The sequence below is a fragment of the Drosophila novamexicana genome, unplaced genomic scaffold, assembly GCF_003285875.2.
Source record: "Drosophila novamexicana strain 15010-1031.04,08,12 unplaced genomic scaffold, DnovRS2.1 tig00000308-arrow-arrow-pilon, whole genome shotgun sequence".
Taxonomy (NCBI): Eukaryota; Metazoa; Arthropoda; class Insecta; order Diptera; family Drosophilidae; genus Drosophila; species Drosophila novamexicana.
This window is the reverse complement of record NW_020824799.1, coordinates 335,660-363,048: the sequence shown is the minus strand read 5'-3', so window position 1 is coordinate 363,048 and position 27,389 is coordinate 335,660. Positions and strand designations below refer to the sequence as shown.

The 27,389-nt window shown below is 40.4% G+C and overlaps 2 protein-coding genes and 1 long non-coding RNA gene across 10 annotated transcripts in view; 1 reads left to right on the top strand and 2 right to left on the bottom strand.

Moving 5' to 3' along the window:
* LOC115759610 (tropomodulin) overlaps positions 1–27,389 on the bottom strand; it is a 71,228-nt gene that overhangs the window by 19,780 nt on the left and 24,059 nt on the right. The gene's annotated exons all lie outside the window — the stretch shown is intronic.
* LOC115759612 lies at positions 80–27,389 on the top strand. Its single transcript, XM_030700592.1, has 2 exons — positions 80–362; positions 25,387–27,389. Exon 2 carries the CDS (start codon positions 25,682–25,684, stop codon positions 25,826–25,828), a length of 147 nt encoding a protein of 48 aa, XP_030556452.1. The 5' UTR covers positions 80–362; positions 25,387–25,681; the 3' UTR covers positions 25,829–27,389.
* Positions 6,258–7,736, bottom strand: LOC115759613. Its single transcript, XR_004017538.1, has 3 exons — positions 6,737–7,736; positions 6,475–6,683; positions 6,258–6,412 (listed from the first exon to the last, which is right to left on the bottom strand). It is a non-coding gene; the product is annotated as an uncharacterized LOC115759613 (long non-coding RNA).

Below are 27,389 nucleotides of genomic sequence, written 5' to 3'. Positions count from 1 at the left end.
GCAGCGGCAGCGGCAGGACTATAAGACAGCAGCTCAGCCGACGCACGAGCTGAGTCGCGCCAGCAACGTTGAACCAGACACAACGCGGAAATAACGAGTATTGCGCGTACGCCACAAGTGCCGCAAACAGTTGCCGCAAATTGAAAAAGCAAAAATAACACAAATGCCGCTCGCTCGTTAGTGAAATTCCTGACATTTTTACGATACGCAACAGCTACAAAGGCAGAAGCTGGCCAGAAAAGTGCGTGCCACCAAAATATTTATACAGCAGCAAGCAGCAGCAGCAGCAACAGCAGCGACCGCATTTGAAGAGAGGCAACTGGCCAGGCAGCCATGCGGCCATGTGGCATCCACGTACAACGGTGCGTATGAATGAAATGCGCGCCATGAATGAATGCCAGTTGAGGCGAGTTGTAATGAGTTGAACAGCTTCCTTGTGGGCGGGGCCGTGCGGGCAGCTGGACGGCTGTCAGAGATTTATGTTTATGCCGCGAGTCATGTGTGTTGTGTGTGTGTGTGTGTGTGTTACGAAAACAAAACACGCAGGCAATGCAAATAAAGCCAAAAACACAAAAAGTGTGACAGGAGTGGGGTGTGTGCTGCGATAAGTCGCCAGGATATGTCAAATTTAGTTGTCAACGCTGCAGGATATTAAACGCTCCATTGACTTTTGTGGCCAGTTAGCTTGGACAGTTAATTTTAACATTCATTTGCATTTGTGCCAGCCAAATTGATGGCCTTAAACTCGGGCGAACAAGTGCCCAAACCGCTGGCCAATTTATTTAGTTTAGGCCAGAACAAAAACAAAATGTGTTAATACATTCGCAACGCACAACTCTTTTTTTTGTGTCTGCTTCTGTTCTGGCTGTTGCCAATCGCTCACATTCGACCGTCTCAGCTGTGCGTTATTTTCACTTTTGACCCTTTTACATATGAGTAGCACGTTTGTGTGTTTGCTCGACTGTGTGCGTGTGTGTGTTGGTGTGTGTATTATTGCTGTCAAAGCCCGGGCTTTGACGTCTAATTTATGAATGGTTTTAGCAGCCCAGACACGAGTCATGCTGTTCTTATGACACGCTCTATTTGCTTTGGGCTTTTTTTGTTCTATTCCATGCCCCAAAATAAAAGAGTTTATTTGCTTTGTACCAAGTCCGCCCGTCTCCGTATTCATATAGAAGCTTTTTTTCTTTCACCTCTGTTAAAATACCAAGAAACTTGAAACTTGGAATAATTATACACAAGCCTCTTGTAATGGTCGCAGTTTTCCTATTTAAATTAAACCGCGTAAGCGATCCTAACAGCTTGCGTTTGTGTAACGACGCTATAGCGATCAGCTTTTGTCTGTCATGGTCAGCTGCGAATGAGTCAGCCGCTGCTATAAACCGCCTGCGTGCACGTTGGCAGCGCAGCTATCTTCCCTCTAATCCGGGAAAGAAAAAAGCTCTGAGACCCTATATAAGCCTGCAGGTCCCGGATATAACCCTTTTTTTTTTCAAAAGTTACTTTACCATCGAAGGTCTGGCTACGGCGGTGCGGACATAGCCCCACCAAAATATTAATCTAAAAGCAACAAGTTCGGGCATCAGTCGTTTAATTCGTTTAATTTAAATTCCAACTAAATTGAACCAAAAACAACAAAAAAATAAAAAGAAAAACCCTAAAAGTAACCGATTGGCGAAATAAATTTTTTTTGTTCATTTGATGATAACCTTTCGCTCCGCCACCCGGCCACCAGCACCTCACCGGCATATATTTCTTTGTGCCAAGATCTGGTCACAGTTTTAACCAGTTCTTGCTTGCCTGCCGAAAGTAATTTTTGGAGGAATAAATCTTGCCGCCGCCGTCTCTGACAGAAAAACCCACTTATTTTGAGGCAGCCGCCACGTGTGCCAATTGGACGGCACTGTAATTTCTTGGGACGGCAATGACATTTCTGCCCCCATTAAATAGACGTCAGCCTCAACGGCGGATCAGCTGCCATACCCTTGCTCATGCCAGCAAGGGCAGGCGCCGTTTCCACAGTTTGGAATCCGGAAGAGGCAGTAGCCTTCTGGGCCCCATTGACGCGCCGCTGATCAGAAGCCCAGATGACATCGCCAATTAAGTTGGCCGGAGCGTGCAGATGCATGAAAATTGCTGTTAAATGTTTTTAGTAAAAAAATTGTTAACTAAATCTTGTGAGAGACTTCCAAAAGTTTGTGAAAAGTGCATTTATTAGGCCCTCAAAAAACCGCGTGCAAGTGCAGTGAAAAAGAAAAATTGACATCTATATACATAGCTTTATATATATAGAAAGGAATACTAGTATAAATCTATCCCCCTTCTTGTAGAGTCCAAAGTCATTTCAGAATTTTTTTTATATTTTTTTTTCCCACTTATTTTCGGAGAGTATCTTCTTAGTACTCACAATTTAAAAACCCTCCTGTGCCATAATAATATAATCAAAACAATTTAAAGCCCCACAGAAGACAAAAGAAAACAAATGAAAAAAAAATAAATAAAATTTGCTGCAAACTCTCCGCTGGAAGGCCTTTCATCGAGGAATACATGTAAGTTTTTAACCTTTTGTTTTGAGTATATTTTCTTATTTTGGCACAGATAAGCACAGCCAAACTGACATGCGCACCTGCTGAGTTTTTTTACTTTCTGTTTCACATTACGCTTTAGCTCCGATCAATATGTTTATGACCGTGTCAGTCTGGTGAATGCTTATCATCTTTGATTCTACCTACACCCCGCTCAATTACTAGCTGAAACAGAAGCAACCTAAAAGAAAAGATTTTTAACAGAATCAAATATATGTACACAAAGATGTATCATCGTATTCACCGATCAGCTGGTTGCGCTGCGCTCCGATTTGCCCATGCGCTTTGAGCTTAACCTTCTGTGGCCCATATTTTTTTCGACCATACAATTAACCATCAACTACAATTGTATTGACTCTATTATAATAACTTTTTTTTTTGCTTTTGCCGAATACACTTTAGTTCAATTTACGAATGTCATTTTTTTTCTTACCTAGCTATATTCTATAATTATTAAAATGCACTTTAGCGAAATTTGGAGAGTTTCTTTTTGATCAATAAGAAAAAAAAAATATTAACTGAATAGTTTATAAAATGAATTATTTTTGAAGAATCTTTGAGACATTGTAAAAATATTAACGGACTAGTTTTAGTTACTGAATTATTGTTGAATCATTAATGCCACTTGTAATAAGATGCAGATTATCTAACGGAAGGATTCAGTTTCATTGAATAATGCTTTTGTTTATAATAAATATTAATTACGGATTTTGATTATGAATTGCTAAGTTTTCTTTCCTGGTGACATGGTGATATAATGTAGTAGAAGAATGTTTTTTTTGGGATCTTCAAAACCTTAAACGCTGAAGATCATGGTTGGGAGGGTATCGAACGCGAGAGTCAGCTTACATCCAAGACTTCGCCTCTTCGGAATATATATGCCCTAATGAAAGCTATCACCATTGTATTGGCACTTTAAGTGCTCGTTAAGTTATGCCTGTTTGAGATTTTGTTTCTGCGGAGTATCGGTCTCCAATTTAGATTCTGTAGGGATCCTAAAATAAAATTGTGTATGCAGGTCGAGACATGGCAAAAAGAACCCCCCCACCCGAAAGAGCTAGGGAACAAGAGGATCCCGCCCTGCCATGCTAACTCAACCACGAGGGGCCTCGGTGACTACTTCCCGAATTATTTTGTGAAGATTGGCTGCCAACCGCCGTCACCGTTGCTACCCGATATGTATTGCTAGAGTAGCTTCACCACAGTACTTGCTACATAAATTTTTGGCGCCCAACGTGGGGCCCGAGGTTGTCTATAAAAAAAAAAAAAAATAAAAAAAAAAAAAAAAAATGAGTCTTTATATTATTGTCCACGCACGCTGACGTCGATGTGACTGGTTTAGTCTATCTTCCGCATGCGCAGATACTGGTAGTATACAAGATAGTAATTAGGACTACGATGCTTACAATTCAGAGCTTGAATTATGCCGAGAATCTGACCTTACTATATTGTTGAGTGCCTATATATAAACACGACTATAGTTATTAACACCAGCTATACAATCGGTCCCATACATTTGCTCGTTTTCTTTCTTATAATTTTGGAGAAACAACAGATTAGGTTTGCTTAGGTAGAAATACTTTCAAATGCAATTTTAGAATACTGCATATTTTGCTAAGATATCAGTACTGATTGCTACTTGATAGCTTGTTGATGGTTAAGTAAATCTCAGTCTTCGTGGAGCCAAAAGTTATAAAGTTAGATTGAATGGTTTTGTATTAACGATACTATCAAAGATAGTTAGAATGTTGCCCGGAACTTGGCCATATGCTGCTTTGCATATCCTTGCCGAACATTTCTGATTAGATTAAAATGTTGAATATTACAAACCGCTTTCTATAGTAGTTTCAATAAACCAGATAAATTACCTACTTTCATTGAGGCGATTATATTTCGTAATTAAAAAAAAAAAAAAAAAAAAAAAAAAAAAAAAAACAAATAACTTCTACTTTATTATATTACCAAACCAATGTCACGAATCAGGAAAATATGAATGAAGCATGTTGCCTTTACGCAGCCCACAAAATGTACAGCCGTCGTCAGAGACCGCTGATAACCACTGTGTTCTATGCCAGTTAGTAATGGACAATACACAGTCTTGCTATTGCACCCCTTGTAGGCATGTTTTCCACAAACTTTGCTTGGAAGGTTGGTTGGTAAACCATGCTAAATGTCCCAGTTGTAGTGCTGTGATTGATCCAGCCTCAATTAAATTAGTTGTTGGAGATTGCTCGCCGAGAGGAAAACAATCTGCCCCACCTCCACCTACTAACATAGGGAGAACGGTAACGCGCAGTCTAGCAAAATCTCTTAATCCTGGTCCGACCCAGAGTGGCGAGAATCCAACAGCAAGGTTATTAGATGTTAGTGATGTACCACAATCAGGACTCGACGCTAGCAATAGCACGAATCCACCTGAAATCGCTCCTGCACGACCAGCTCCTGGTGTAAGAAGAAGAGGAAGACCCACTCAGTCCAATTATACCCGCCAAAATCTGGGAGTGGACTATAGGATAATTCAGGAGATGATCGAACAATCAATTACTCGCGTTATGTCATCACTGCAAATACAAGCACCACCCTTTCCAAGAGTGTTGCCAACCCCGATCCAGGTGTCGCCTAGTAGTTCGTCATTCCGAAATGGGAAAATTGCTGACACCATGCAAAAATGGAATCTTCATTTTGATGGGTCTACCGAAGGATTAGGGGTAGAAGAATTTCTGTATAGAGTCAAAACATTGACTGATGAAACTTTGGACAGCGACTTTATGGGTCTCTGTAAGCACTTACATGTGCTATTTTTAGGCAAAGCCCGTGACTGGTACTGGCGGTACCACAAGCAGGTAGACCACATAGTCTGGACTGAATTTTGTACTGCACTTCGCCATCAGTACAAAGATTATCGGTCCGATTTTATGAGCAAAGAACTGGTAAGAGCTAGAAAGCAAAACCCTGGGGAATCATTTGTGTCGTTCCATGACGCTGTAGCGTCACTGATCGATAAATTTGCAATTAAAATTGACGAGGAGGAGTTAATCGAAATTTTAAAAAAATAATTTATTACCCGAAACCCGACATAAACTGCTATACCAGCCAATAAGTTCAGTTGGCCATCTACGTAGATTGGTCCAAATGAACGAGAATTTAGTTCATGAGCTCAGTTGTCGCACTGATGGTATGAATAAATCCAGAACTATTGGCCGTCGCCAAGTATATGGACTAGAAGAGTCTTTTAATGAACCGGAGGTAGAAAATTCAGAAGATACAAACTTTGACATCGCAGCAATTCGTAGATGTCATACCAACTTTAAATGTTGGAACTGCGAAGAGCAAGGGCATCTGTGGGAAAATTGCCTTGCTGACCGCCGTATATTTTGTTACGGATGCGGGGCACCCAACATTTATAAGCCCCAGTGCCAAAACTGTATCCGTAAAGCTTCGGAAAACCAACAGAAGGGTGCATCCAGCAGCAGTCGGATGCCCCCAAAAATCTAATTAATTCCCATACGAACTTTGTAACTGTGGACCGAAGCAAAAGCTTGGTCCCTACACCGACTTTAAAGTCACATTCCAACAATTTAGAAATAGCTAAAACTATTAAATTACGATTTTTACCGTATCATGAACGGTTAGCTAATTATTTGCATGTCCGAAATAAGATTTTTTATGAAGAAAAACCCCGTATTTCTCAGCGTACGCAGCGCTTGAAAAATTATTATTCAAAAATCAAGCAACATAGCAAGCTTTTAGTTTCGACCGTTTTTTGCAATCCCACCGATATGCGCAGCTATGCCGAAGTGTCGTTTTTAACCTTTACCGAGCTTGGTCTATTGGATACAGGCGCGAATATTAGCTGCATAGGTTCTACGCTTGCGCAACAAGATTTTACCGTAATGCCGGAATTTAAGCCTATTAAATCGCATGTCAGAACAGCAGATGGCCATAGTCAGAAAGTCATCGGAATGCTTGAAGTTAAAATGCAGTATAAATCGGCTACCAAGTCCTTGAAACTGTATGTGATTCCTTCTATAAACCAAAATCTAATTTTGGGTCATGATTTTTGGAGAGCCTTTGAGCTCGCACCAAGCATTATAAATTCTGTAGAACTAAAATCAATGGAAAAAGAGCAGGAAACAGAGTCGATTGCATACCCTTTAGATAGCCAGCAAACGCAACAGCTGCACGTAGTAAAGCAGTTGTTCCCCAACGCTGTTGATAGATTAGGCCGCACAACATTGATCCAACACCGTATAGATATAGGAGACGCACGTCCAGTGAAACAAAGATTCTATCCTGTAAGTCCGGCCGTAGAAAAGTTGTTATATGCAGAAATTGATCGCATGTTGCAGCTTGGAGTTATTGAGCCGTCGGTAAGCGCCTGGAGCTCGCCTATGCGACTCGTCCTTAAGCCCAACAAGGTTCGCCTTTGTCTGGATGCTCGAAGACTGAATGACGCCACAAAAAAAGATGCTTATCCTTTGCCGAGCATCGATGGCATTTTTTCGCGGCTACCTAAGGCGAATATAATTTCCAAACTAGATTTGAAAGACGCCTATTGGCAAATAGAACTTTCCGAGGATTCAAAGCCTCTCACTGCTTTTACGGTCCCCGGAAGACCGCTATATCAGTTTAAGGTCATGCCCTTTGGCCTTTGTAACGCGCCTTCTACCATGTGTCGGTTAATGGACGAGATAATTCCTTCTGACCTGCGCTATTGCGTGTTTGGATATTTAGATGATCTGTGTATTGTGTCCGAAGATTTCAGTTCACATCTGGCGGTATTGGTTCGCATCGCTGAGCAGTTTAGAAAAGCCAACTTGACTTTAAATATTTCGAAAAGTCAATTCTGTGTAACAAGTATCAATTATCTTGGTTACGTGATTGGTAGCGGAGGTATTTGCACAGATCCGGAAAAAGTAGCTTGTATTGTAAATTGGCCGCCGCCAAAAAACTTGAAGCAAGTTCGAGGATTTCTAGGAGTTTGCGGTTGGTATCGTCGGTTTATATGCAACTTTTCCGATCTCACTTGCCCCATAACGGACGTATTATCGACAAAGAAAAAGTTTGAGTGGACCCCTGAAGCACAGACCGCAATGGACAACTTAAAAACAGTGCTAACATCCTCGCCGGTTTTAAAAAATGCTGACTTTAAGAAGAAATTTTTCTTACATTGTGACGCTAGTGATTTTGGCATTGGCGCCGTTTTAGTACAGATGTCTGAAGATAATGAAGAACAACCGATAGCTTTCATGTCAAAAAAATTAAACCGTGCGCAGCGAAACTATAGTGTTACCGAGCGTGAATGCCTAGCAGTCATATTAGCCATCGAAAAGTTCCGATGTTATTTGGAACTCCAGGAATTTGAAGTGGTTACCGACCATTCTAGTTTGCTATGGCTTATGCGCCAGCAAAATATATCGGGTAGACTGGCACGATGGGTTTTTAGACTGCAACAATTTAAATTTTCCGTCTCCCATCGGAAAGGCAAAGACCACATTGTTCCCGACGCTTTGTCTCGGTTGCCTGAGAAGGAAATCGCTCAATTAGACATGGGTCCTGTAATAGATCTTGAGTCCGATACATTTATGGACGCCAGCTATGTACAAATTAAAGACAAATTTTCCCAAAATTTTACTCAGTTTCCGGACATAAAAATAGTTGATAAGTTTTTGTATGTACGCACCGAACATTCGAGGGGAGACTCGTCACAAGAAAGTCCTTCGTGGAAACTATGGGTGCCTGATCGACTTAAAGTCGATGTGCTCAAACAAGCCCATGACAGCATAACGTCGTCTCACGCCGGCATGCAAAAAAACCATTGAGAGAATCCGCAGACATTTGTTCTGGCCAGGATTAGTTAAAGATGTACGTGAATACATACGAAATTGCGAGATATGTAAAGAAACTAAGGCTCCAAATTATACCCTTCGGCCACCTATGGGTGCTCACATCCCAACTTGCAGACCATTTCAAAGGCTTTATATTGACCTGCTTGGGCCATACCCTAGAAGCAAAAGCGGTCATGTGGGATTGTTAATAGTCTTAGATCACTTTAGCAAGTATCATTGGTTGCAGCCCCTGAAGAAATTCACCTCAGCTGTGATACAAAAATTTCTTCTTGAACAAATTTTCCATTGTTTTGGTGTGCCACAAACTATAATAAGTGACAACGGCACCCAGTTCAAAGCTCGTGAGTTCAATGCCTTCTTAGCCGAACTTGGCATTAAACATCTGTATACAGCTCTATATTCACCGCAGAGCAATGCTGCAGAACGAGTTAACCGCTCAATACTCGCCGCCATTCGCTCGTATTTAAAACAGGATCAGACCCATTGGGATGAACATATTACAGGGATTTCATGCTCCTTAAGGTCTGCTCTGCACCAATCGATTGGGTGTTCTCCATACCGTGCCCTATTCGGGGTGGATATGATCACTCATGGTACCGATTACAAATTATTGAAGGAGTTGTCCTTATTGGAAGAACCGCAGGCCCCCCTGTTGCGGTCTGACCATTTGGCATTGCTAAGGACAGATATTCAGAAAAACATCAGGAAAGCTGTAGCATGTACTGTGGTGAAGCTACTCTAGCAATACATATCGGGTAGCAACGGTGACGGCGGTTGGCAGCCAATCTTCACAAAATAATTCGGGAAGTAGTCACCGAGGCCCCTCGTGGTTGAGTTAGCATGGCAGGGCGGGATCCTCTTGTTCCCTAGCTCTTTCGGGTGGGGGGGTTCTTTTTGCCATGTCTCGACCTGCATACACAATTTTATTTTAGGATCCCTACAGAATCTAAATTGGAGACCGATACTCCGCAGAAACAAAATCTCAAACAGGCATAACTTAACGAGCACTTAAAGTGCCAATACAATGGTGATAGCTTTCATTAGGGCATATATATTCCGAAGAGGCGAAGTCTTGGATGTAAGCTGACTCTCGCGTTCGATACCCTCCCAACCATGATCTTCAGCGTTTAAGGTTTTGAAGATCCCAAAAAAAACATTCTTCTACTACATTATATCACCATGTCACCAGGAAAGAAAACTTAGCAATTCATAATCAAAATCCGTAATTAATATTTATTATAAACAAAAGCATTATTCAATGAAACTGAATCCTTCCGTTAGATAATCTGCATCTTATTACAAGTGGCATTAATGATTCAACAATAATTCAGTAACTAAAACTAGTCCGTTAATATTTTTACAATGTCTCAAAGATTCTTCAAAAATAATTCATTTTATAAACTATTCAGTTAATATTTTTTTTCTTATTGATCAAAAAGAAACTCCCCAAATTTCGCTAAAGTGCATTTTAATAATTATAGAATATAGCTAGGTAAGAAAAAAATGACATTCGTAAATTGAACTAAAGTGTATTCGGCAAAAGCAAAAAAAAAAAAAAGTTATTATAATAGAGTCAATACAATTGTAGTTGATGGTTAATTGTATGGTCGAAAAAAATATGGGCAACAGAAGGTTAAGCTCAAAGCGCATGGGCAAATCGGAGCGCAGCGCAACCAGCTGATCGGTGAATACGATGATACATCTTTGTGTACATATATTTGATTCTGTTAAAAATCTTTTCTTTTAGGTTGCTTCTGTTTCAGCTAGTAATTGAGCGGGGTGTAGGTAGAATCAAAGATGATAAGCATTCACCAGACTGACACGGTCATAAACATATTGATCGGAGCTAAAGCGTAATGTGAAACAGAAAGTAAAAAAACTCAGCAGGTGCGCATGTCAGTTTGGCTGTGCTTATCTGTGCCAAAATAAGAAAATATACTCAAAACAAAAGGTTAAAAACTTACATGTATTCCTCGATGAAAGGCCTTCCAGCGGAGAGTTTGCAGCAAATTTTATTTATTTTTTTTTTCATTTGTTTTCTTTTGTCTTCTGTGGGGCTTTAAATTGTTTTGATTATATTATTATGGCACAGGAGGGTTTTTAAATTGTGAGTACTAAGAAGATACTCTCCGAAAATAAGTGGGAAAAAAAAATATAAAAAAAATTCTGAAATGACTTTGGACTCTACAAGAAGGGGGATAGATTTATACTAGTATTCCTTTCTATATATATAAAGCTATGTATATAGATGTCAATTTTGCTTTTTCACTGCACTTGCACGCGGTTTTTTGAGGGCCTAATAAATGCACTTTTCACAAACTTTTGGAAGTCTCTCACAAGATTTAGTTAACAATTTTTTTACTAAAAACATTTAACAGCAATTTTCATGCATCTGCACGCTCCGGCCAACTTAATTGGCGATGTCATCTGGGCTTCTGATCAGCGGCGCGTCAATGGGGCCCAGAAGGCTACTGCCTCTTCCGGATTCCAAACTGTGGAAACGGCGCCTGCCCTTGCTGGCATGAGCAAGGGTATGGCAGCTGATCCGCCGTTGAGGCTGACGTCTATTTAATGGGGGCAGAAATGTCATTGCCGTCCCAAGAAATTACAGTGCCGTCCAATTGGCACACGTGGCGGCTGCCTCAAAATAAGTGGGTTTTTCTGTCAGAGACGGCGGCGGCAAGATTTATTCCTCCAAAAATTACTTTCGGCAGGCAAGCAAGAACTGGTTAAAACTGTGACCAGATCTTGGCACAAAGAAATATATGCCGGTGAGGTGCTGGTGGCCGGGTGGCGGAGCGAAAGGTTATCATCAAATGAACAAAAAAATTTATTTCGCCAATCGGTTACTTTTAGGGTTTTTCTTTTTATTTTTTTGTTGTTTTTGGTTCAATTTAGTTGGAATTTAAATTAAACGAATTAAACGACTGATGCCCGAACTTGTTGCTTTTAGATTAATATTTTGGTGGGGCTATGTCCGCACCGCCGTAGCCAGACCTTCGATGGTAAAGTAACTTTTGAAAAAAAAAAAGGGTTATATCCGGGACCTGCAGGCTTATATAGGGTCTCAGAGCTTTTTTCTTTCCCGGATTAGATGGAAGATAGCTGCGCTGCCAACGTGCACGCAGGCGGTTTATAGCAGCGGCTGACTCATTCGCAGCTGACCATGACAGACAAAAGCTGATCGCTATAGCGTCGTTACACAAACGCAAGCTGTTAGGATCGCTTACGCGGTTTAATTTAAATAGGAAAACTGCGACCATTACACCACCCGATAATATCCTACCGTTAGACGGGTATATTAGCGGGAATTAGACTCTAATGTCCTTGGCATGAAAAGTACCAATTTCTTTTCCTTGCTGATTTTCAAGGGAATAAAAACAATTTCCGAGTTTCTTTTTGACACGGCATTTAATAAACTGGGGAGCCAGTTTAGCATTAAAATTGTGTGAGAATTTACTAAGCGCAAAATTTCGACAGAACACCTCCTGTCCTTCACGAAAAGAAACAGGCTTGCTGCGTAAATTATATTGAGCCGCATTGCGCTCATAGGCTTTCCTGATGTTTTTCTGAATATCTGTCCTTAGCAATGCCAAATGGTCAGACCGCAACAGGGGGGCCTGCGGTTCTTCCAATAAGGACAACTCCTTCAATAATTTGTAATCGGTACCATGAGTGATCATATCCACCCCGAATAGGGCACGGTATGGAGAACACCCAATCGATTGGTGCAGAGCAGACCTTAAGGAGCATGAAATCCCTGTAATATGTTCATCCCAATGGGTCTGATCCTGTTTTAAATACGAGCGAATGGCGGCGAGTATTGAGCGGTTAACTCGTTCTGCAGCATTGCTCTGCGGTGAATATAGAGCTGTATACAGATGTTTAATGCCAAGTTCGGCTAAGAAGGCATTGAACTCACGAGCTTTGAACTGGGTGCCGTTGTCACTTATTATAGTTTGTGGCACACCAAAACAATGGAAAATTTGTTCAAGAAGAAATTTTTGTATCACAGCTGAGGTGAATTTCTTCAGGGGCTGCAACCAATGATACTTGCTAAAGTGATCTAAGACTATTAACAATCCCACATGACCGCTTTTGCTTCTAGGGTATGGCCCAAGCAGGTCAATATAAAGCCTTTGAAATGGTCTGCAAGTTGGGATGTGAGCACCCATAGGTGGCCGAAGGGTATAATTTGGAGCCTTAGTTTCTTTACATATCTCGCAATTTCGTATGTATTCACGTACATCTTTAACTAATCCTGGCCAGAACAAATGTCTGCGGATTCTCTCAATGGTTTTTTTGCATGCCGGCGTGAGACGACGTTATGCTGTCATGGGCTTGTTTGAGCACATCGACTTTAAGTCGATCAGGCACCCATAGTTTCCACGAAGGACTTTCTTGTGACGAGTCTCCCCTCGAATGTTCGGTGCGTACATACAAAAACTTATCAACTATTTTTATGTCCGGAAACTGAGTAAAATTTTGGGAAAATTTGTCTTTAATTTGTACATAGCTGGCGTCCATAAATGTATCGGACTCAAGATCTATTACAGGACCCATGTCTAATTGAGCGATTTCATTCTCAGGCAACCGAGACAAAGCGTCGGGAACAATGTGGTCTTTGCCTTTCCGATGGGAGACGGAAAATTTAAATTGTTGCAGTCTAAAAACCCATCGTGCCAGTCTACCCGATATATTTTGCTGGCGCATAAGCCATAGCAAACTAGAATGGTCGGTAACCACTTCAAATTCCTGGAGTTCCAAATAACATCGGAACTTTTCGATGGCTAATATGACTGCTAGGCATTCACGCTCGGTAACACTATAGTTTCGCTGCGCACGGTTTAATTTTTTTGACATGAAAGCTATCGGTTGTTCTTCATTATCTTCAGACATCTGTACTAAAACGGCGCCAATGCCAAAATCACTAGCGTCACAATGTAAGAAAAATTTCTTCTTAAAGTCAGCATTTTTTAAAACCGGCGAGGATGTTAGCACTGTTTTTAAGTTGTCCATTGCGGTCTGTGCTTCAGGGGTCCACTCAAACTTTTTCTTTGTCGATAATACGTCCGTTATGGGGCAAGTGAGATCGGAAAAGTTGCATATAAACCGACGATACCAACCGCAAACTCCTAGAAATCCTCGAACTTGCTTCAAGTTTTTTGGCGGCGGCCAATTTACAATACAAGCTACTTTTTCCGGATCTGTGCAAATACCTCCGCTACCAATCACGTAACCAAGATAATTGATACTTGTTACACAGAATTGACTTTTCGAAATATTTAAAGTCAAGTTGGCTTTTCTAAACTGCTCAGCGATGCGAACCAATACCGCCAGATGTGAACTGAAATCTTCGGACACAATACACAGATCATCTAAATATCCAAACACGCAATAGCGCAGGTCAGAAGGAATTATCTCGTCCATTAACCGACACATGGTAGAAGGCGCGTTACAAAGGCCAAAGGGCATGACCTTAAACTGATATAGCGGTCTTCCGGGGACCGTAAAAGCAGTGAGAGGCTTTGAATCCTCGGAAAGTTCTATTTGCCAATAGGCGTCTTTCAAATCTAGTTTGGAAATTATATTCGCCTTAGGTAGCCGCGAAAAAATGCCATCGATGCTCGGCAAAGGATAAGCATCTTTTTTTGTGGCGTCATTCAGTCTTCGAGCATCCAGACAAAGGCGAACCTTGTTGGGCTTAAGGACGAGTCGCATAGGCGAGCTCCAGGCGCTTACCGACGGCTCAATAACTCCAAGCTGCAACATGCGATCAATTTCTGCATATAACAACTTTTCTACGGCCGGACTTACAGGATAGAATCTTTGTTTCACTGGACGTGCGTCTCCTATATCTATACGGTGTTGGATCAATGTTGTGCGGCCTAATCTATCAACAGCGTTGGGGAACAACTGCTTTACTACGTGCAGCTGTTGCGTTTGCTGGCTATCTAAAGGGTATGCAATCGACTCTGTTTCCTGCTCTTTTTCCATTGATTTTAGTTCTACAGAATTTATAATGCTTGGTGCGAGCTCAAAGGCTCTCCAAAAATCATGACCCAAAATTAGATTTTGGTTTATAGAAGGAATCACATACAGTTTCAAGGACTTGGTAGCCGATTTATACTGCATTTTAACTTCAAGCACTCCGATGACTTTCTGACTATGGCCATCTGCTGTTCTGACATGCGATTTAATAGGCTTAAATTCCGGCATTACGGTAAAATCTTGTTGCGCAAGCGTAGAACCTATGCAGCTAATATTCGCGCCTGTATCCAATAGACCAAGCTCGGTAAAGGTTAGAAACGACACTTCGGCATAGCTGCGCATATCGGTGGGATTGCAAAAAACGGTCGAAACTAAAAGCTTGCTATGTTGCTTGATTTTTGAATAATAATTTTTCAAGCGCTGCGTACGCTGAGAAACACGGGGTTTTTCTTCATAAAAAATCTTATTTCGGACATGCAAATAATTAGCTAACCGTTCATGATACGGTAAAAATCGTAATTTAATAGTTTTAGCTATTTCTAAATTGTTGGAATGTGACTTTAAAGTCGGTGTAGGGACCAAGCTTTTGCTTCGGTCCACAGTTACAAAGTTCGTATGGGAATTAATTAGATTTTTGGGGGCATCCGACTGCTGCTGGATGCACCCTTCTGTTGGTTTTCCGAAGCTTTACGGATACAGTTTTGGCACTGGGGCTTATAAATGTTGGGTGCCCCGCATCCGTAACAAAATATACGGCGGTCAGCAAGGCAATTTTCCCACAGATGCCCTTGCTCTTCGCAGTTCCAACATTTAAAGTTGGTATGACATCTACGAATTGCTGCGATGTCAAAGTTTGTATCTTCTGAATTTTCTACCTCCGGTTCATTAAAAGACTCTTCTAGTCCATATACTTGGCGACGGCCAATAGTTCTGGATTTATTCATACCATCAGTGCGACAACTGAGCTCATGAACTAAATTCTCGTTCATTTGGACCAATCTACGTAGATGGCCAACTGAACTTATTGGCTGGTATAGCAGTTTATGTCGGGTTTCGGGTAATAAATTATTTTTTAAAATTTCGATTAACTCCTCCTCGTCAATTTTAATTGCAAATTTATCGATCAGTGACGCTACAGCGTCATGGAACGACACAAATGATTCCCCAGGGTTTTGCTTTCTAGCTCTTACCAGTTCTTTGCTCATAAAATCGGACCGATAATCTTTGTACTGATGGCGAAGTGCAGTACAAAATTCAGTCCAGACTATGTGGTCTACCTGCTTGTGGTACCGCCAGTACCAGTCACGGGCTTTGCCTAAAAATAGCACATGTAAGTGCTTACAGAGACCCATAAAGTCGCTGTCCAAAGTTTCATCAGTCAATGTTTTGACTCTATACAGAAATTCTTCTACCCCTAATCCTTCGGTAGACCCATCAAAATGAAGATTCCATTTTTGCATGGTGTCAGCAATTTTCCCATTTCGGAATGACGAACTACTAGGCGACACCTGGATCGGGGTTGGCAACACTCTTGGAAAGGGTGGTGCTTGTATTTGCAGTGATGACATAACGCGAGTAATTGATTGTTCGATCATCTCCTGAATTATCCTATAGTCCACTCCCAGATTTTGGCGGGTATAATTGGACTGAGTGGGTCTTCCTCTTCTTCTTACACCAGGAGCTGGTCGTGCAGGAGCGATTTCAGGTGGATTCGTGCTATTGCTAGCGTCGAGTCCTGATTGTGGTACATCACTAACATCTAATAACCTTGCTGTTGGATTCTCGCCACTCTGGGTCGGACCAGGATTAAGAGATTTTGCTAGACTGCGCGTTACCGTTCTCCCTATGTTAGTAGGTGGAGGTGGGGCAGATTGTTTTCCTCTCGGCGAGCAATCTCCAACAACTAATTTAATTGAGGCTGGATCAATCACAGCACTACAACTGGGACATTTAGCATGGTTTACCAACCAACCTTCCAAGCAAAGTTTGTGGAAAACATGCCTACAAGGGGTGCAATAGCAAGACTGTGTATTGTCCATTACTAACTGGCATAGAACACAGTGGTTATCAGCGGTCTCTGACGACGGCTGTACATTTTGTGGGCTGCGTAAAGGCAACATGCTTCATTCATATTTTCCTGATTCGTGACATTGGTTTGGTAATATAATAAAGTAGAAGTTATTTGTTTTTTTTTTTTTTTTTTTTTTTTTTTTTTTTTTTTAATTACGAAATATAATCGCCTCAATGAAAGTAGGTAATTTATCTGGTTTATTGAAACTACTATAGAAAGCGGTTTGTAATATTCAACATTTTAATCTAATCAGAAATGTTCGGCAAGGATATGCAAAGCAGCATATGGCCAAGTTCCGGGCAACATTCTAACTATCTTTGATAGTATCGTTAATACAAAACCATTCAATCTAACTTTATAACTTTTGGCTCCACGAAGACTGAGATTTACTTAACCATCAACAAGCTATCAAGTAGCAATCAGTACTGATATCTTAGCAAAATATGCAGTATTCTAAAATTGCATTTGAAAGTATTTCTACCTAAGCAAACCTAATCTGTTGTTTCTCCAAAATTATAAGAAAGAAAACGAGCAAATGTATGGGACCGATTGTATAGCTGGTGTTAATAACTATAGTCGTGTTTATATATAGGCACTCAACAATATAGTAAGGTCAGATTCTCGGCATAATTCAAGCTCTGAATTGTAAGCATCGTAGTCCTAATTACTATCTTGTATACTACCAGTATCTGCGCATGCGGAAGATAGACTAAACCAGTCACATCGACGTCAGCGTGCGTGGACAATAATATAAAGACTCATTTTTTTTTTTTTTTTTTATTTTTTTTTTTTTTATAGACAACCTCGGGCCCCATGATTGGGCGCCAAAAATTTATGTGGCAAGTACTGTGGTGAAGCTACTCTAGCAATACATATCGGGTAGCAACGGTGACGGCGGTTGGCAGCCAATCTTCACAAAATAATTCGGGAAGTAGTCACCGAGGCCCCTCGTGGTTGAGTTAGCATGGCAGGGCGGGATCCTCTTGTTCCCTAGCTCTTTCGGGTGGGGGGGTTCTTTTTGCCATGTCTCGACCTGCATACACAATTTTATTTTAGGATCCCTACAGAATCTAAATTGGAGACCGATACTCCGCAGAAACAAAATCTCAAACAGGCATAACTTAACGAGCACTTAAAGTGCCAATACAATGGTGATAGCTTTCATTAGGGCATATATATTCCGAAGAGGCGAAGTCTTGGATGTAAGCTGACTCTCGCGTTCGATACCCTCCCAACCATGATCTTCAGCGTTTAAGGTTTTGAAGATCCCAAAAAAAACATTCTTCTACTACATTATATCACCATGTCACCAGGAAAGAAAACTTAGCAATTCATAATCAAAATCCGTAATTAATATTTATTATAAACAAAAGCATTATTCAATGAAACTGAATCCTTCCGTTAGATAATCTGCATCTTATTACAAGTGGCATTAATGATTCAACAATAATTCAGTAACTAAAACTAGTCCGTTAATATTTTTACAATGTCTCAAAGATTCTTCAAAAATAATTCATTTTATAAACTATTCAGTTAATATTTTTTTTCTTATTGATCAAAAAGAAACTCCCCAAATTTCGCTAAAGTGCATTTTAATAATTATAGAATATAGCTAGGTAAGAAAAAAATGACATTCGTAAATTGAACTAAAGTGTATTCGGCAAAAGCAAAAAAAAAAAAAAGTTATTATAATAGAGTCAATACAATTGTAGTTGATGGTTAATTGTATGGTCGAAAAAAATATGGGCAACAGAAGGTTAAGCTCAAAGCGCATGGGCAAATCGGAGCGCAGCGCAACCAGCTGATCGGTGAATACGATGATACATCTTTGTGTACATATATTTGATTCTGTTAAAAATCTTTTCTTTTAGGTTGCTTCTGTTTCAGCTAGTAATTGAGCGGGGTGTAGGTAGAATCAAAGATGATAAGCATTCACCAGACTGACACGGTCATAAACATATTGATCGGAGCTAAAGCGTAATGTGAAACAGAAAGTAAAAAAACTCAGCAGGTGCGCATGTCAGTTTGGCTGTGCTTATCTGTGCCAAAATAAGAAAATATACTCAAAACAAAAGGTTAAAAACTTACATGTATTCCTCGATGAAAGGCCTTCCAGCGGAGAGTTTGCAGCAAATTTTATTTATTTTTTTTTTCATTTGTTTTCTTTTGTCTTCTGTGGGGCTTTAAATTGTTTTGATTATATTATTATGGCACAGGAGGGTTTTTAAATTGTGAGTACTAAGAAGATACTCTCCGAAAATAAGTGGGAAAAAAAAATATAAAAAAAATTCTGAAATGACTTTGGACTCTACAAGAAGGGGGATAGATTTATACTAGTATTCCTTTCTATATATATAAAGCTATGTATATAGATGTCAATTTTGCTTTTTCACTGCACTTGCACGCGGTTTTTTGAGGGCCTAATAAATGCACTTTTCACAAACTTTTGGAAGTCTCTCACAAGATTTAGTTAACAATTTTTTTACTAAAAACATTTAACAGCAATTTTCATGCATCTGCACGCTCCGGCCAACTTAATTGGCGATGTCATCTGGGCTTCTGATCAGCGGCGCGTCAATGGGGCCCAGAAGGCTACTGCCTCTTCCGGATTCCAAACTGTGGAAACGGCGCCTGCCCTTGCTGGCATGAGCAAGGGTATGGCAGCTGATCCGCCGTTGAGGCTGACGTCTATTTAATGGGGGCAGAAATGTCATTGCCGTCCCAAGAAATTACAGTGCCGTCCAATTGGCACACGTGGCGGCTGCCTCAAAATAAGTGGGTTTTTCTGTCAGAGACGGCGGCGGCAAGATTTATTCCTCCAAAAATTACTTTCGGCAGGCAAGCAAGAACTGGTTAAAACTGTGACCAGATCTTGGCACAAAGAAATATATGCCGGTGAGGTGCTGGTGGCCGGGTGGCGGAGCGAAAGGTTATCATCAAATGAACAAAAAAATTTATTTCGCCAATCGGTTACTTTTAGGGTTTTTCTTTTTATTTTTTTGTTGTTTTTGGTTCAATTTAGTTGGAATTTAAATTAAACGAATTAAACGACTGATGCCCGAACTTGTTGCTTTTAGATTAATATTTTGGTGGGGCTATGTCCGCACCGCCGTAGCCAGACCTTCGATGGTAAAGTAACTTTTGAAAAAAAAAAGGGTTATATCCGGGACCTGCAGGCTTATATAGGGTCTCAGAGCTTTTTTCTTTCCCGGATTAGATGGAAGATAGCTGCGCTGCCAACGTGCACGCAGGCGGTTTATAGCAGCGGCTGACTCATTCGCAGCTGACCATGACAGACAAAAGCTGATCGCTATAGCGTCGTTACACAAACGCAAGCTGTTAGGATCGCTTACGCGGTTTAATTTAAATAGGAAAACTGCGACCATTACAAAGCCTATGAGCGCAATGCGGCTCAATATAATTTACGCAGCAAGCCTGTTTCTTTTCGTGAAGGACAGGAGGTGTTCTGTCGAAATTTTGCGCTTAGTAAATTCTCACACAATTTTAATGCTAAACTGGCTCCCCAGTTTATTAAATGCCGTGTCAAAAAGAAACTCGGAAATTGTTTTTATTCCCTTGAAAATCAGCAAGGAAAAGAAATTGGTACTTTTCATGCCAAGGACATTAGAGTCTAATTCCCGCTAATATACCCGTCTAACGGTAGGATATTATCGGGTGGTGTAATGGTCGCAGTTTTCCTATTTAAATTAAACCGCGTAAGCGATCCTAACAGCTTGCGTTTGTGTAACGACGCTATAGCGATCAGCTTTTGTCTGTCATGGTCAGCTGCGAATGAGTCAGCCGCTGCTATAAACCGCCTGCGTGCACGTTGGCAGCGCAGCTATCTTCCCTCTAATCCGGGAAAGAAAAAAGCTCTGAGACCCTATATAAGCCTGCAGGTCCCGGATATAACCCTTTTTTTTTTCAAAAGTTACTTTACCATCGAAGGTCTGGCTACGGCGGTGCGGACATAGCCCCACCAAAATATTAATCTAAAAGCAACAAGTTCGGGCATCAGTCGTTTAATTCGTTTAATTTAAATTCCAACTAAATTGAACCAAAAACAACAAAAAAATAAAAAGAAAAACCCTAAAAGTAACCGATTGGCGAAATAAATTTTTTTTGTTCATTTGATGATAACCTTTCGCTCCGCCACCCGGCCACCAGCACCTCACCGGCATATATTTCTTTGTGCCAAGATCTGGTCACAGTTTTAACCAGTTCTTGCTTGCCTGCCGAAAGTAATTTTTGGAGGAATAAATCTTGCCGCCGCCGTCTCTGACAGAAAAACCCACTTATTTTGAGGCAGCCGCCACGTGTGCCAATTGGACGGCACTGTAATTTCTTGGGACGGCAATGACATTTCTGCCCCCATTAAATAGACGTCAGCCTCAACGGCGGATCAGCTGCCATACCCTTGCTCATGCCAGCAAGGGCAGGCGCCGTTTCCACAGTTTGGAATCCGGAAGAGGCAGTAGCCTTCTGGGCCCCATTGACGCGCCGCTGATCAGAAGCCCAGATGACATCGCCAATTAAGTTGGCCGGAGCGTGCAGATGCATGAAAATTGCTGTTAAATGTTTTTAGTAAAAAAATTGTTAACTAAATCTTGTGAGAGACTTCCAAAAGTTTGTGAAAAGTGCATTTATTAGGCCCTCAAAAAACCGCGTGCAAGTGCAGTGAAAAAGAAAAATTGACATCTATATACATAGCTTTATATATATAGAAAGGAATACTAGTATAAATCTATCCCCCTTCTTGTAGAGTCCAAAGTCATTTCAGAATTTTTTTTATATTTTTTTTTCCCACTTATTTTCGGAGAGTATCTTCTTAGTACTCACAATTTAAAAACCCTCCTGTGCCATAATAATATAATCAAAACAATTTAAAGCCCCACAGAAGACAAAAGAAAACAAATGAAAAAAAAATAAATAAAATTTGCTGCAAACTCTCCGCTGGAAGGCCTTTCATCGAGGAATACATGTAAGTTTTTAACCTTTTGTTTTGAGTATATTTTCTTATTTTGGCACAGATAAGCACAGCCAAACTGACATGCGCACCTGCTGAGTTTTTTTACTTTCTGTTTCACATTACGCTTTAGCTCCGATCAATATGTTTATGACCGTGTCAGTCTGGTGAATGCTTATCATCTTTGATTCTACCTACACCCCGCTCAATTACTAGCTGAAACAGAAGCAACCTAAAAGAAAAGATTTTTAACAGAATCAAATATATGTACACAAAGATGTATCATCGTATTCACCGATCAGCTGGTTGCGCTGCGCTCCGATTTGCCCATGCGCTTTGAGCTTAACCTTCTGTGGCCCATATTTTTTTCGACCATACAATTAACCATCAACTACAATTGTATTGACTCTATTATAATAACTTTTTTTTTTGCTTTTGCCGAATACACTTTAGTTCAATTTACGAATGTCATTTTTTTTCTTACCTAGCTATATTCTATAATTATTAAAATGCACTTTAGCGAAATTTGGAGAGTTTCTTTTTGATCAATAAGAAAAAAAAAATATTAACTGAATAGTTTATAAAATGAATTATTTTTGAAGAATCTTTGAGACATTGTAAAAATATTAACGGACTAGTTTTAGTTACTGAATTATTGTTGAATCATTAATGCCACTTGTAATAAGATGCAGATTATCTAACGGAAGGATTCAGTTTCATTGAATAATGCTTTTGTTTATAATAAATATTAATTACGGATTTTGATTATGAATTGCTAAGTTTTCTTTCCTGGTGACATGGTGATATAATGTAGTAGAAGAATGTTTTTTTTGGGATCTTCAAAACCTTAAACGCTGAAGATCATGGTTGGGAGGGTATCGAACGCGAGAGTCAGCTTACATCCAAGACTTCGCCTCTTCGGAATATATATGCCCTAATGAAAGCTATCACCATTGTATTGGCACTTTAAGTGCTCGTTAAGTTATGCCTGTTTGAGATTTTGTTTCTGCGGAGTATCGGTCTCCAATTTAGATTCTGTAGGGATCCTAAAATAAAATTGTGTATGCAGGTCGAGACATGGCAAAAAGAACCCCCCCACCCGAAAGAGCTAGGGAACAAGAGGATCCCGCCCTGCCATGCTAACTCAACCACGAGGGGCCTCGGTGACTACTTCCCGAATTATTTTGTGAAGATTGGCTGCCAACCGCCGTCACCGTTGCTACCCGATATGTATTGCTAGAGTAGCTTCACCACAGTACTTGCTACACTCTAACCATGTCAGGGCAGGCTTTAAGACTATATAGAGGCGTGGTCAGTTGCGATTAAAGTCCCCTGTTGAGCTCGTCCGAAGATCGTTCCGAAAAAATAACCCAGTCATTCAAGGTGAAAGTCCCAGGCTAGTCTATGGTCTATTTTAAAAGTTGATTATATATAGAATATACGAATGTATACTTTAATAATAATATTGATTTAAATAATAATAATAATAACATTGATGATAATAATAATGAAGATAATACTTGAAAACCATCTATCTTCCACAGTCGTAAAAGTCATTTAAGATCGTTTGGAATCGGATAAACAGATTACTTTAGAAAAGTTAGACGCGTAGCCTTCTATAAGTTCTTAGTGGACTTCAAGCGAGCATCGGGCAGTCGGTTGTACTTGACTGCCACAGTCTTGCTTGTTTTTCTTTCTTAATTCTCAAATTTTTCATTTGCTTATTGTTGGGCATTCATCAGCCGCGCACTGCGAGTCCCTAAACATTTTGCCATTGCAAGTTGCGCAAAAGTTGACGCAAAAATTCCTCAGCCTTGTAAAATATGTTGGCCCAAAACTTTTTTAATGTGTATCACAATCCTGACTGCGCTTTGTTCCAATTCGCCGAACCTTTCTCATTTCTAATGTCTAATGTCTACAAGAACAGTTATTTGTCTATAGCCCAACCCTTTGCGCCGCCCGAGGCCATTTTGATGCCGGCAGCGGCTGCAACGCGCGCGATAAGCGTTTAATTGAAAGCCGCCCAGCCGAGCGCCTGATTGAATTTCTATACAGAAATAAGCGCAAACTAGAGATTTGTATAGTGGCTCGGGCGCTGGGTGGGAGGTGGGTGGGTGCTGCACCACATTCGACACCGCAGCTGCATGGTTGATAGCTGATATCCATGGGGGAGGAGCTCCGGCTGGAGTGCCCTTTGCTAGCTCGTCCTTTTAGTGCATTCGCTCAAATAAATTTCAATACACTCGTTGCCGTATTTAATATGAATGCAGTGCAGCGGTGTTTGCAGCGCTTTTGAGTGCAAACCGTTTAGCCTAGGGCCGCCTTCCCCTACCTCCCCCTCGACGGTTTTCCGCTGCACTTGAAAAACGCCATGCTCATTTAATTATATGCACATTTATTTTTGCTGTTTTTGTCATGTAATTTGTTTCAAAAATGTGCCATAATTATAGATAGAAACAATTTATTATGTTTTCAAAGGAATTTCAAAGGCATGGCTAGAACCACAGCTAAACGGGCTTCAATTGTAAACAACCATTATAATTATATAGATTATATATTCGGTGGATGTTTTGCAAATTGTATGCAATTGAATTCAAAAGCTTTTCATTCAAACCAAATATTCAATAGAAAACATAAACTGAAAATGCGCACATGCTTGCAATAATTAATTATAATTAAATCAAAGCTTTTTATATTGACTTGAAAATATTTCTATAAATAATAAATTGGTTAAAATTAACAAAAAAAAAAAAATGTATGCCTATTGTTGACCTTAACTAATTAAGTGAAATATAAACATTTATTTGTCATGAGATAAAAATAATTTAATTTTTTTCTAATTAGCCAGTAGTTGTCTGGCCTATAGTAAATATTTTTAAACATAACTTGAAGCGAATTCTTCACTTTATAATTAGTGTTATTTGTAGCTGAAGAAGTCGAACTTGATTGCAAAAACGTAATAAGTGTGGCCATATACTTTCAATGTACAAATACAGAAAGATCGTCTCCTACGGAAAATGCATATTTTTTCGAGCTGGCAATGCTGTTCAACTTAAATAATGTATAAGCCTTTAAGCACGGATCAAGTTTTATGAATTCCAGGCACCAGTTTATCCGTTAAGATTCCATATAAATACCTTAGTCAGCATTTGTGCACATTTTGGTTTGAATCCTTACGCTCACTTTTGCATACCATTCCAATTAAAAATTAAACAACTGCAGCTTAATTTAATACAATATAGATATATGTAGCTTCAAGTTATGTTAAAGCAATTTTCAGAGAATGCCTTTCAAATGTGTTTTAAATTTCGTTTGTATAAATATCTTTACAATTTTCATTCGTCCATGTGCTCTTTGTTAGTCTTTGTTTGTGCATCAGCCATATCAAATCCGTACCATTTGCCCGCCCTCGCCACATGCGCATCCAGCTGGCTGTAGAACTTTTTGCTGCCAGCTTGGAACGCATTGGGGAACATATTGGGTAACATGCAGCACAAATGTGACTATAAATGCGGCTTCAGCTGGCAACATGAAATGTAATTATGCAACATGTGTGCGCAGCTGCATGTCAGGAATCTTTGCCATGCTGATGAATCTTGTTGCCAGCTGTCTTGGTGTTGCTTCACTGCATCGCTTCACGAGGCGATGTCTATGCCCTAGCCCCACTCGCGGTGTGTATGTAAATTCCTCACTCCGTAAAGTCTGACAGTTAACGCGGCGTATACGCATTGCGCCCCATGCATCCATGGGAATTGGTAACATTTCAAGATATTGGGCTAGGCACATGCGTGTGTGTGTGTGTTTGTTTTTGGGCATCTGAAATATTTTCTGTGACAGCACACAGGAATTCTTGATGCAGTCCCCAGTGAATCTGTGACTTTGCTATATACTAATATCTCAGTTTTCCTCTATCCTGACTTGCAGCTGCTGCCATGGACACGGGCAAAATGCACGGCAATGAGGCAATGAGAGGACGGAGACCAAGACCACAACCACAGCAACCACAGCAACCAATGCAACCAACAGGGTGCATGTGCAATCTGGAGAGTTCGCTTCTAGGCTGAGTGCCACATCTAGCTAACTCTATTCACACAGAGCCCGACCAGCCGCTTGAACCAGCCAAGCAGCTAAGCAGTAGCTCAGCATTTGCAGACAACAGGGATACAGGGAGTAGAGGCTGCGTCAGAGGGAAGACCTCTGCGAGTGCTTGGGGCCCGCCATGTTGCGAGATATCTTTCTGTATATTGTTCTAATCGCTTTATTTTGCTTTATTTTCATGGCGCAGTTAATCGTCAACGTTTACGCATTCCAGCGCCAGCCAACGCCCGCCCAGAGGGCCGAGCGCAATGAAATTATATTTGTCTAGGGGTCCTGGGGTTGCTTGGCCACCAGGGACAGAAGTCAGGGGCATTGTGGTTTGCCATTTAATGAGCACCACTGTGAAGAACTTAAAGCTAAAAATCAAAGGAAACTTCTTGCCGGTCGCATGCTGGCCTAAAGACAAAATCCCGCTAAGAGCTGATAAACTAGGTTGCGCGCTAATTAGTTACGGTAGTCTTGGGAGCGCTCTCCTGAATGCACAATACACTCAAGCACAATGAAACTTTGCGACACAATAAGACGCAGCTGGAGCTGCAGCTCGCCTGGACGTGCATTAAGGCGCGCAAAATGTGAAGCTCGCACACGCAAAGTTCATGCTGCAACGTTGCGATGCGCTGTTGCATTAAAAAAAAACGAATTTACTTAATTCATTTGCGTGCCACATTGGCGCATTTAAACATTCAGTTCTTTTCGCTCTTTGCGCTCGTTGGGGCACATAAAAAATAATTGTGTCCATGCTGATAAAATGATAATTAATAATTTAAACGGTCGCTTTAAAAATTTCATTGCCTACTTTTGTGCGCGCGATTCGGTCTAATGATGCGGCGCCAATGAGCCGGCACAAATGCACTTGGGCGTGGCAGGAGGCTATAGTTTGTATTGATTTCCAGCGTACACACTCTTCCATTTCGAGTGCTTTTTGTTTTTTTTTTTTTTTATAGTTTTTGGGCACGCCGCACAGTTTATTGTTTTCTTTTGGCCGCTTGGGCCAATTCGTCTGGCAGCGGGGGCAGAGCTGTTCGTGCCGCCTTGAGCACTTGAGCGCCATATACACACTTGACCCCATTAGCTGAGAGACTTTACAATAGGCTCGGCCAGTGGGTGAAAGTTAGAGGCCTTGGCTGGGCAAACATTTAAATTGACATGGCCGAGGGTTGGGAAAGTGTTTCACTTCAAAGACTTCAAAGTGTGGCCAAATTTTCGTTATATACTGCAGCCTGCTTAAGTGTGTGTGTGTGTGCCTAATAGATGGCTGGCCAAATGGAAATTAAAGTTTTATCTGCTGCCCAAGACATTTATATTTTGATATGAGCATAAGCAAAGTTATTGAAAAGTTCTTAGTTAAATTAAATTGCATTTTCGAATTGCTGCGCCAAGTCAAGTGCATTTTGGCACTCGCCCTAAAACTGAACTTTTTTCTCAAAAGTATCGAAAGTTTTCCATTTTATTTACATAGTTAGCAGAATTTAAGGTTTGGCACTTGGCAAACGTGGTATTCATATCGTAAGAACATTTTAAATGGTATTATCGAATTATCAAAACCGTATTAACCGAGCAAACCAAGCATATATACGAAAAAAGAAAACATTTTATTGAATTGTATTCAATCAAAATAATAATAAATATGAACGCATACATTTGAACAATAATAGTTTTTAGCTAACCTATACAATATATATACTAGTATCTATAAATGTAATAATTTTAACAAATAATGTTTAATGAAGGATGTCCGACGAGATTTACTGTACGTGTAGCTAGTGCTGAACAATGAAAATCAAATGAATTAAACCAGAAACGAAACAATATCGAAATACATATAAATC

Bases quoted from the DNA above. Each gene is read 5' to 3' on its own strand.
- LOC115759612 (XM_030700592.1), top strand. From the start codon at position 25,682: ATGTTGCGAGATATCTTTCTGTATATTGTTCTAATCGCTTTATTTTGC.